Source organism: Panthera uncia, chromosome F1 (assembly GCF_023721935.1).
Source record: "Panthera uncia isolate 11264 chromosome F1, Puncia_PCG_1.0, whole genome shotgun sequence".
Lineage (NCBI taxonomy): Eukaryota > Metazoa > Chordata > Mammalia > Carnivora > Felidae > Panthera > Panthera uncia.
Genome location: NC_064813.1, coordinates 6,577,743 through 6,589,819, shown reverse-complemented (window position 1 = coordinate 6,589,819; position 12,077 = coordinate 6,577,743). Strand labels below are relative to the sequence as shown.

Here is a 12,077-nt window from a genome sequence, read left to right as displayed (position 1 = left end):
TTAGAAAAAAATGAGTCAAAAAAAACAGACAATAGCAACGTCAACAGGTCATGTGGTAACAACTGTACCAACACGAACAACTCTTAACGTGTGTATACACAACATACGTTGTTCACTTGGCAAGCACCCCAAAGCCACCTTTTCGTTTGTGAGTGTATCGTGTATATGCCAGCAATTTCTTACACAACAATTTGTATCTGAAAGTCAACTCAGTAATACAGACCGTTAGACTGGTTTAAATCCACATGGCTTAAAAATCTCAGCACCTACTAAAACCAGCATTAGGAATTCTAAAAAGCAAAATTATCAAGAAAATCAAAGTTATAAATATCTTCAAGTAGAAATAATAGATTTATGATTCAGTGTAAAGTACGGACCTATTCATAAGGTTGTTAAATCGAAGCTTACGAATTCCGTAAGCTTCTAGGTTTACACTCACTGGAATATTTTATAATAAAGTATTTCTTTACATCTCTTGTATCTGTGCTTTTTTTCAATGCTTAGATTTGTAATCCTCGTTCTTATTCTTAGTCTCCACCCCCATCAAATCTGCTAGGAGGGGAAATTCTAAAATGATGCACACATTTTATTTGGAGTTTTGCAATCCATCTGCTTTCATTGCTTTCAGATACATGGCTGAAAAATACACCTTAAAAAATTAAAATCCCAAAGGCAAGTTTTATTAACACAGTGCTACTTAACAAACCAGAGGGAAAAGGCATAAAGTCATTAGAAGTTAAAAGGCCTGGCCCATTAGCTGTCCCGCTACGGGTAACAAGACACACAAGAGACAGGAGTAATAAAATGCACATAATAAAGACAGAACCAAGTGAAAGTGTCACCTCCAGTTCCCCTGCACTTTCCCCTCCGCAGCATCTTTTCTGTTTGGGGGCAAGGAAGTGGGTGTGGCCCGGAAGGAGGGGTCCAGATTTCAAAGAGGTGGCCCCCTAAGGGGAACCATCAGGTGCCTCCTGAGCTGCAGCAGGTCCCCCCTCCACAGGAAGGGAAATGATGTCAGGAGAGTGAGGCCAGCCGTGCCCACAAGAATAAAAAGAGGTAGAAACTCCCTCACTGCAGGCGTCCTGTGGTCTCCTAATAACTCAGGGATCCCAAAGCACATACATATGCCTGTCCCCTAACTGGAACTGGCTCACAATGCTTCAATAATTAGTCTCCCAAAAAGTGATTTATATGGTAAAATAAAAATGTTTAAGAAGCACAGTGAGATTAAAAGGGCATGTTCTCAAAGAATGATAAGCAATTAAAAGCAATTACAATAGTCATTAGCGACCAAAAACCATAGACATTACATTGAAGTAATGAGCCAGAAAAAACATAATTCACAGAAGTCAACAGAGCAAAGGGAAAAAAAAAAAAAAAAGATAAAACACCATTAAATTATGGTTAAGAGTTTATTTTTTTAAAAACCATCTCTGGACTATTACATATCACATTCTTTAATAATGTTGCCAAGTGTAAAACTTGAAGTTTATGGTCTTAAATTGAAGGCAGAAACAACTGTAGCGTGTCACGGGGAAACGTTTAGGTGACATACGGTATACCACAGTAAAATGTACTATCTTACAAAATGAACAAAACCCATATTTTAACTACAATAGCATCGGAGTACAGCCTCTCCTCAGTGTTCAAACGTGATAAGGTACTCATTAAAAATCACATCTGCAGCATGAATTTTACTTTTTAATCATATAACCTACAGGGTATAATAAACAAATTTAATATTCAAAATAATAAAGGGTTCAACTGTACCTCACGAATTCATAAAAGTATGAGTAAAAATCCACATCCTCGCATTCTCCCCAGAGAATAAGAGCCATGTATCTCCAACAACTATACTATCACCTCTTTGGAAGTGGAAGGTAAAAGGAAAAGTACTCAAAAATTTAGCTGCACAATTCTTAATGGTGTAGAGCCAATACCACCTTTCAAAAGTGGTATTAACTCATCGGCATTTCTACTAGAAAGAAGAAAGGGGATTGCAAGCAAAATAAATTAGTTCTACAAGATGTTAGTAGCACTGGCACTAAAAACACAAACCCAGAGAAACTGGATGGAGAGCAACACTCTGGATGGAAGTGCGTGCATAGCTACCTGAGGATTTCACTCCTTGGACAATCTGTAGAAATCGAATAAAAGCTACGCTTTTGCTATCGAGTTGAAACACTGACACGAAATTCCAGCTCTTAAAGATAATCCATTTAGAACCAACCTGGCTATCTCTTCTCGATGAGCAGTCCAATCTCGGATGTAGTCTTCCTGTTCTTTTATCCGGTGCTTGAACGAAGAACTAGTAGGCATTGCTGACCCAGAGCTCTGCAACCGAGTGGTTTTCAGGGCTGGAGAAGTACGTAGACGAGTATGTTTAGGGGAATTACGGTTTGATCCAAATTCATCTTCTGAGGTGGAAGCATAATCAGTAGGAAAGCGCCTCCATCTTGAATTTACTAAATTAGTTTAATTATTAAAAAAAGAATTATTATGTTACCTTTTAAAGGAGATAAAAATCATGATTTCAAAAACACCATGAGACACACACAGCACAACTTTCAATAACTGACATACACATACCTCACGAAAATAAGTCTACTACTCCTTAAAGATAGAAACAATATACTTCGGTGAATTAAAAACAATGAGGAATTAAAAACAATCGAAAGACCACGTTTTCCATAGTATGGTGAATAAAACATTCAGATGAAAAATTCACTAATGATAAACAACTAAGCAAGCTCTATCCATAAATGTTTAACTTGGGTACTTTATCATTGCAAATAGTTCTCATTTGAGTGACGATATGGATTTTTGTTTTAGAAAACGACAGTAACAACAACAACAGAAATAAGGGAAAAGATTTCCTCATGCCACATGGACTTGCAACATGGATATGGTAAACCCTCTTTTCCCAACATACAAATGTGCATAATTCCTGCTGTGGAAATTATGCTTTTATGGCAGAAAAAAAACATTACCTCTGTCATTCAACATCCTGTTACGCTATGATTGGAAAAAATCTTTTACATGGTAAAAACACAACAAAGCATCTTCAGTACAACTCGCGGCTGCTCTGACACTGAAAGCATACAGTGAAATTAGACAATGGCGTAAGACCTACAAGGAGCGAAGCTCTACAAAGCTATTCTCACAACCACTGACATTTAAGGCACAGGAGATACTGTGAATATTCACAGTAAAGAAAGTGGCAACCACTTTCATGTTTGAGGTTAGGAAAGACATTTAAAAGATGGTGCTGTTGACACATCTGAAAAATCAGAAGACAAATTAATTTCACTAGTACTGTTAATGCAAGAACCAAACACACAAATAATTTGTGAGGCATATACAGAGGTCAAAAACAGGGCAATGATGGCTGATTTACAGCAAGCTTCACAAGGGCAGGAATCTACTACTGCCTACCTAGGACTTGCTGCAGAGTGTCTGGCTAGCAAATGTTTAATGAATATTTTTGAAAAAGTAAGTGAATTCCTAGCTACTGGCCATTTGCTTTTCTCAAATTAGGGAAAACCTAGCGAAAAGCAGATGTTTTTGGTGGGTACAGGGACAAAAACTTAGCACCTGCTATATAAATTCTAGTTGCTATTAATATCAGAAGAGTTTTGTTTTTCTTTCTTTCTCTCTCTCTCTCCTTCTTTTAAAACAGAAACTGACCCGAGGCTGCATCGTGGTGAAGTCTGGAATTCCTTCATCCTACCTCACTAGGATTTTATGCACTCATGTCTTTTCCTCCCCAAACCACATTTTTGTCTGGGACTCTGTAAGTCTCAGGTGGCTGTCAGACAAAACTGACTGGTATATATTGCCAAAGAGTTGGTTTAAGAAGCAGAGAAATCTGTAATCAGGAATATGCCCTAAGTCAGAGCCTACCCATTTGTCCTGATTCACACTCCCCTTTGAAGCTCCTGGAGCTTGGAACAAGATTCATGGGTACAAGAAGATAAGCAGAAACTCCACGGCTTTTTGTAAAAGTGTGTGCAAACACATGTATAGAACTCTAGGTAATTATTCATAGTGCCTTTTGAAGGTGGTAGTCAGTACTGTTTCTGGTTTTACCAAGATCGTTCATTAACATAAAACTACTTTTACCATAGTGGAAAATTACTAAATTCTAGACATCTGAAAAATCCTACGAATTGAACTGACCCTAAGACTTGAAAACAATTTTAGAAAAAGTTTAGGAATAAGAGCAAAACACTAAAAATATTGCAAAATAGCTATATTTTAACAAAGGCATTTCACTAAGCGTTAGATGTTTATTTGTTTTGCTACCTTAGAATATTATTCGTAGAAAACAAGTTCAGAAATAATGAAAAGATCATTTGTTAGATTGAATTTCCTGATTTTTGATTTGGGAACTATGGAAACCATACTTACAACGGAAAGTTGTTTGGAGTGAAAAAACCACTAACAAAGAGTTTCAATAAACTGTAGGAGATGGTAAACTAAGTAGGTATGATGGAGCTCAGTTAGTTAACTCAGAGGTAACTTAGAAAGAATAGCATCAATGCCTGGTATATTTCAAGAGTGGGACAATACAGGAGGGCAGAATGGGAAACTGAGAACCAGGTGCTGATTGCCAGTTGACAGTCAGGTGTCAGTAGAGTCACGTTAGAAATAACTTTTAATAGTTTCAGTCTCAAGATCAGAAAATAATTACATATTTGAGGAATAAAAGAGAAAAATCCCTTTTTCAAATGACATTCATAAAGTTCCCACTTAGTTTTACAGGTCTACTTTACTATCTGGTAAGAATAGTGAAGTTCAGTAATATCTTGACAAAGAAAAGCAACCACAAGGACAGAGCATATTTTTCAAACTGAAAGGTAACATGTTTAGGTCTGTCCTGTTAAAATTGAGGGCAAAATGAGAGAGAGAAAAAAAAAAGTAGGGTACAGCAGAGAAATGAAAATAGGATTAATAACTCTTCAACCGATCAAGGGTTATCTTTACCCCTGGAAAACTTATCCTCCAGGGCGTGCTAGGAAGCAGGGCTCAGTTATGTCTGGACACCACTCTGTTCATGTAACAGTGAAGAGTAGATCACTACTCGGGGGCCAAGAGACCAGGAAAGGGGATTTCATGCCAGGACCTGTTATTTCTCAAAGAACTTCTTTCAATAGCTTTTGCTTTCTTAATCTTTGCTTCTAAACTACAGCAGCAACACAGTTTATCTGGAAAAAAAAAAAAAATCCCTACCATCTGCTAGTTGTTGCAGAGTAAACTTAAAGTTCAAATGTTTTTAACTTTTGCTAATGCCTACTTATTTTATTTATTATTTTGAGAGCAAATGAGCAAGTAAGCAGGGGAGGGAAGGGGCAGAGAGAAGGAGAGGGAGAGAGAATCCCAAGCAGGCTCCACACTGTCAGCACAGAGCCTGACGAGGGGCTCCATCTCATGAATCATGAGATCATGACCTGAGTCAGAATCAACAGTTAGAAGCTTAACTGACTGAGCCACCCAAGTACCCCAGAAAATCTTTATTTAAAAAAAAAAAAAAAAAAAAAATTCCAGTTAGGCTAATTCTTTATAAAACAGCCTCAATTTCTCATAGGATGGTAATTTTTGTGATTTCTACCCATCAAGAAAAATGTTACTACTTCTTCTTGAATTTTATTTTGTTTGGGTAAAATTCTATAAAGAATTAAATTTAATTGTATAGCATTAGGCTTATTTAATATACTGGTATAAAAAGGCATTTCTGATAAATCATTAAATTGAACATTGATATAGAAGCTATTTCAAATGCCAATCCCTAAGAGGCTCCTTGGTTGGTGAAGGGCTGTATAGGACATAGATTAAAATCAGCTCTAAGATCAGCTTAATTAATTTTACAGCTAACCTGAAAATTATTTTAGTTATGAAATTATGCAGCACTTCCTCTTGTGGAAATAATCAACTACTATATTCGCTATGGAAACATACCATCCAGAATTTAAAAAGGGAGAAAGAGTTCTTAGCATTATTCATTTGTGAATGCTCAGATTTCTCTTACTGTTAACCAAAGCTTTGTTGGCCTTAAAACGCAATCACAACTACAGACTTAACAAACACATTTCAGGAAACAAACACTGCATTTTCACACTTTCTATCACAATATCTTTGTGGGAAACGAAACCACAAACATATTTTACACGTATGTTTATAAGCACGTAGCAATAAGATCATTTGGGGAAAAGATCCCTGACAATGTGCTATATTGCTCTTTGACCTGGAGGAAGAAAGAACTGAAGCCATGCATGCCTAACATTTCATTCCTACCATCCATAAAGTTTGAAGTTTAGAATAAAAATGAGAAATCAGTCTAAAAAAAATTCTAAGGATGTTAAAATGATGCTATTTTTTAGAATGTGCACCTAAAACATAATGCAAACCAACTGCTTTATTTTGATAACTCCGCACACTTAGTTTTAAAAGCATCTTATCAAAATAAATCTGGATATTTTACTGTAACTTGATATTGAAGGATCACTGAAGGAACTGGGGTGGGGACAGTGGGGACTAAACTTTCCTAAAAGCAAATTACATCAGAATTAAAGAAGCATAAAAGAACTTTTACTCTGTTTTCCAATCAGGTATTTCCATTCTTATGTTTTTATCATATACATTTCTTTGAAAAACTTTTTAAGACATGGCCTAAAATATGAAATTTGAAACATCACAGAATTATTTTCACATATGCCAATCTGGACATATCACAGGCTCTGGGTTCAGATATTTCTAAATCCTTTAAAGTTTACAGTTGATACAACACTGACCAGTATGATTTTACATTCTTTTCAATTGTATTTCAAAAGCTAAGACTTTTTATTTTCTTTTTCCACTCAAGATATTATAATTTTCTTAAATAGAAATGTCATGACATCAAAGACACCCCAATTAGCCACTAGACCAAAAAAGTGTCTGTTTTTCTTACTGCTGTTTTATTACCTACCCAATGTAACTGTTTTAATACCTTATCACTGACTAAAAGATCCTAGCTTTGTCCTTCCAGATAAGATGTAATAAGATATAAAAGTGTATCTTGAGAGAATGTGCATTAACAATCCTGGATCACAAGGTGGAACACAGAACATGAACTCAGTAAATCAGGATTACACAGATTACAGTGCACAATATATCAAATACACGGTACAGTGGCCTTGTATATACTCCTGAAAATAATCCAGTAGATTCCAGCCATCCCCTGGCAGCTTGCAAGCAAGCAGGTAAAGACTATTTCTGAGAGCCAGACTAGACGTGGAAGAAGCCAGAGGCTGGGAAGGAAAAGGCCTTGACTTCTTCTCCTGCCATAGCTGTGTGAACAGGGCACATGATTTCATATCTTGCCCTTAGTTACCTGAAGTGAATAACCCTTCCAGCCTTTGAATGCCATGGTTTGAATTATTTAATACACTGCTGTTATGTATGAAGAAGGCCCACATCACATACCTCAATTTATCCTAGGGGATTTCATTACACTGAATTCAAGGTACTTTTTGCATACAGAAAACTGCATGTTTATCAAGTTCTGGATTCAAGGCAGAAAACAAAGTTTATCTTTAGACATGGCATCTTACAGTGGTTTTTTAGACGTGCTTAAGTAATGGTACTTGGCTTGCATCTCACGTAAGCCCCTCCTGTTACGTACTGAGGAGCAGAACCACAGCACTCGTGTTAAGGACCAGACGACCAGTACAGAAGGAACTGCTCCACGCTACTCGGGGACACACAGCTTGCGTTACGGCTCATGGTAAGACAGGAGAAAAGTGTGACACTTCTCTTGTGCTAAACAGAGATGGGTGAGCAAACAGGCAACGTGGCAGAAGAGATCTGATCGCGCTACGCGTCACAGAATGCAGCACAAAGGAAATGTGAATTGAAGAGGTAGGGCCATAAGGAACGACAGGAAAACGATAGGTAAACATAAACCAGAAGACAGCAGTCAGTTTTAAAACACCTGCAAAAACTGCATGAACCACCAGTGAAAGCCTGAAGCGCAGAAGGAAGATGGCGCTGATAAGGGAATCACTGTCCATTCTTTTGGAATCGTGATTGTATGTTACCTATCTTCAGCCTATGACCGTTCCTACCACAGTTCTGACCATCATCACCACAGCCACTAACCGGGAGGGAGGGAGATGTGAGTGCAGGGGAGGCAAGCAGCAGTGGGAAGGAGACAGGAGGAATAAAAAGTGAAAAAATAAAATAAGGAGCATTGTTCGGGGTCTTGTAGGCCACAGAGAGGTAGATTCCAAACTATGAACATAGGACTGCAGACCAACCTTCCCCTCACTCTCCCCGCAAGACTCAGCTCACTTGGATGCTTGCTGACAAGAAATTTTTAAGTCTTTTAACAGCAGGCTTCCCCACACTGGCCCTTCCAGCCACACCCAGGGGTGAGGCCGATTATGAAGTAATGATACCATGCTCACAGGAGACATACAAATATCTGGGTCACATCTCTGGCCATGCACATACTCTCACTGGCTGCAGCTCTGAATACGAAGGTACAGACAAATATACTAGAGGCAGTTAAATTCGGTGGGGAGGAAGTAACTTTTGGAACTGTTACATTCGATGATTGCTAATTACTTTAGCTCAATGATAGCACAGGGCTTCAGGAGATAATGCTCACAACCAGTTACATGTCTATAGCCCAGTGTGACCCATATGTGCTTAGTGATTATCTCATGGATCCATCTTCTTCCACTGAAATAAACCATGGATTAGTCTTCACCTGCCCCAACCACAAACAGATTGAACCTTAAAAAGTATACGAGGGGCGCCTGGGTGGCTCAGTCGGTTAAGCATCCGACTTCGGCTCGGGTCATAATCTCGCGGTCCGTGAGTTCGAGCCCCGAGTCGGGCTCTGTGCTGACCGCTCAGAGCCTGGAGCCTGTTTCAGATTCTGTGTCTCCCTCTCTCTCTCACCCTCCCCCGTTCATGCTCTGTCTCTCTCTGTCTCAAAAATAAATAAACGTTAAAAAAAAAATTAAAAAAAAAAAGTATATGAGACATTTCTAAATAAATGGGAAAGAAAGGGTAAAACGGCAATTATTTCACTTAGCCCTGAAAGGAATAATAAAAGGTATACTGCTTTTCTTCAGGTTAAGGGCTTTGAATCACGTGAGGATATTTAAGAATCAGCCACATACTTTTAGCAGTTCAATGTTATTCCTATTATTTAAACCAGATACCATTCCTCCTCTAATTCTGACACACGGGTCCAGATGCCTCGCCAAGCAGGCAACTAAAACTCCTAAATAGGTTCCATATACTTCTAATTTTGAAATCACTATTTTGCCCTAGGTCATTAACTGGAAGGGTGTGTAATGTCTGAATTTCCATTTACTAAGCTAACAAAAATAATTTTTATAGGAGAAAATACCCTCTTACAGCATAACCTCTCTGTTGAATATTTTTAGAAGTAATACTAGACACTTATTTAAAAAAAAAAAAGAAAGAAAGAAAGAAAGGAGTCCCAAAACATAAAAGAAATATGCTAATATTATAAAAAGTCTGGACCCAATTACCTGAAGGAGAGCCATGTGCTGAGGTCATACTTTTGACCTTGGAGTCTGATAGTCGAGAGATACTGTTAGCTCTAATTCTAGGAGAAAATTTATCTGAAGGTACGAGTCTGGCTCCGCTTCTAATGATGGCCTCTGCAGTCCGTGAGGAGGCACTACCTCTAGAGATGGTTGCTTCAGAGTCACTGCGAGCCGACAATGAGCCAAGCCTTGTTCGACGGGGCTGAGCCAATAAATCAATCCGAGAGATGTTACGCCTTCCCGTGGGGGGCTTGGACGTGGAACTGGTGGTGGACACTTCAGAGGCAACAGATGCTTTGTCAGCATCAGCCAGTTCACTGTCGGACACTTCGCCAAGCCGTGCTCTGCGCAAGAGGGAAGTCCTGGTGGGTCGTGGCCGCGGAAGAGTGGTTGACTTACTGGATGATCCAGGTGTGACGGGAGAAGTCTTAGATTTAGTCACTTTGCCTCCTTCCAGTTTGGAATGTGCATGCTCATCAGTTGAGGTAAGTGGAGTCCTTCCATGAGGTTTACAAGAGTAAGTTTCCTGATCAGAGGACATAATATCAGAGATCGCAGAATGAGGTACACTAGAGGTCTGGTCGTCGTCTGTTAGGTCTACAGAAGGCTGTCTTATTCTTCCACTGGACTGTACAAATTTACGACCATCTGCTCTTGAACCTACATCTGTGGAACGACTTTTCGTTTTCTTCTCAATTTTCTCCCTACCACCTGAAGAGGACGATTTTGTAATATCTTTGGAAGGAGAACCTGTGGAACATCTGTCTTTATAGAGACTAGTGAAACTCTTTCGCTTTTGGGTTGACTTTCTTTCAGTCTCTCCAGTAACCAGACTGATTGTACTAGCTGTGTCCACATCAGATTCTGGTGAAATAGAGTTGTCTCTATTGTAACTGGGAGTATCTGGGCCTTCGTCAGTTTTATTATCTTCACGCAGTTTGGCTTCTAGAAAAGCCATTACTGCTTCTGTGTCTTTTAGAATAAGGGTTGTGTCCATACTAGAATCAGTATCCATAGAGTCACTTCTTTCTCGTATTCTGCTGGCAGCTGTCAACGCTAGAGAAGGGGGTGTAGATGACGTCTGCTTATTTATGTGGGGGATAAGTTCTATGGGTATGTTGGGGCTAGGTTTTTCTATAGTGAAGCTTCCTTGTCGCACTAAGGACTTGGAGGATTCCTTCTTGTCTCCGCCCTTTGAAGACTGACCTTTCAGAACCTCCTCCGCTTTTCTTCGCTTGCCCTCATTTTGTATCACCCTTTCTCCTTTGCTTGTAGAGTGTCCTGGAATTTTTTCTTGAGGTTGTGACTCCTGTTTAAAAGATTCCTCCCGACACCTATCTATCTGACCCGAAACATTTTTTGAAGAAGACAACTTGGTAGGCGTCCACTGCGCCTGTTCTTTTTGTTCTTGTTGCTGAATTTTAGCTAACGTTTGCTTCACCAAAGAAGTTTCCTTATCACTTTCACTTTTGTCCTTCCCAGAAGAGCTGCCCAAGTGAAGCAAGGTTTTATTGTCTCCGCCAGTTTTAACAGCCTCACCATTCACTGCCCTGTTCATCTTGCTCAGGGCTCTGTCGGCATCCTGCTTATCTTTCTGGTATACCTGCGTGGGTGCTTCTTTCTCCTGAAGTTCTGTGTCTTGTTTTTCTCCTATCTCTGACCTCTGTGTTAGAATCTTGGACTTTTCTTCACTGGGAAGCTGAGGAAGGGTGCGTCTCCTCCTCTCTCCCTGACTGACCAAGGACGTTGCTGAGCCAGTACTTCTCACTGAAATGCCAGACTCACTGATGTCTGTATCTATAAAATAAAACCACAAAGAATAAATGTATTAGGGCAGAAAGGTACAAATACAGAGTACCCTATTAATTAGATTTTGCCGTGTAAGTTAAGAAATGGCTTGATGTACAAGAAAACTCTGAATAAACATACCAACATGGTAACAGAGTAGTTTCAAAAGCAAGTACAGTGCCAAGACATAAAACAGGCAGATTACTAACAGGGGAGTCAAGACAGGCAGTTTTAGGAGATGAAAACTGGGGTCATCTGATCTTACTCCTATATCCGCTGCTCTCTTTTTCTTTCAATGTATTTTATGGCAGGGAAGGTCACTGTGTTCATTTTTGCTTTTGTGATGTATTCCACCCATGAGATTTTGCTCAAGAAGCTGTTTTACAGAATTGCACAGAGAAGGCCTAAATAAACACTTCCAATTATATAAGAATAATATATTTAGCTTTTAATGCGCACTGTTATCTATCTGAAAGAATGACAAGTTTGGATTTCCTAAGTAAAACGGAAAATGCAAACCTTTATTAGGTTTTCTAAAAAAAAAAAAAATTTTAACACCAATTAAAAGAATTTTAAAAAGTGTGAATGTGAAACAAGATCACAGGACTTGTCATAATTTTAAACACTGAGGGATTTTTAAATTATGGTCTTCTGGCATATTAACACCTCATATACAAATACATGATCACTTTCTCTTTTTACAATTAAGTAGAAGCCAAAGAG

The 12,077-nt window shown here is 38.8% G+C and overlaps 1 protein-coding gene and 1 long non-coding RNA gene across 15 annotated transcripts in view; one reads left to right on the top strand and one right to left on the bottom strand.

Moving 5' to 3' along the window:
- CEP170 (centrosomal protein 170) overlaps positions 1 to 12,077 on the bottom strand; it is a 124,630-nt gene that overhangs the window by 18,407 nt on the left and 94,146 nt on the right. For 12 of the 14 annotated variants that reach the window (XM_049633833.1, XM_049633822.1, XM_049633826.1 and 9 more), the window contains 2 exons: positions 9,549 to 11,363; positions 2,231 to 2,465 (listed from right to left, as the gene is read on the bottom strand). In XM_049633833.1, the coding sequence (XP_049489790.1) occupies positions 2,231 to 2,465; positions 9,549 to 11,363 (2,050 nt within the window). The remainder of the gene's footprint in view (positions 1 to 2,230; positions 2,466 to 9,548; positions 11,364 to 12,077) is intronic. The other 2 variants (XM_049633827.1, XM_049633836.1) reach the window with 1 other exon arrangement.
- Positions 1 to 12,077, top strand: part of LOC125925092 (uncharacterized) — a 187,511-nt gene that overhangs the window by 116,765 nt on the left and 58,669 nt on the right. The window lies entirely within an intron of this gene.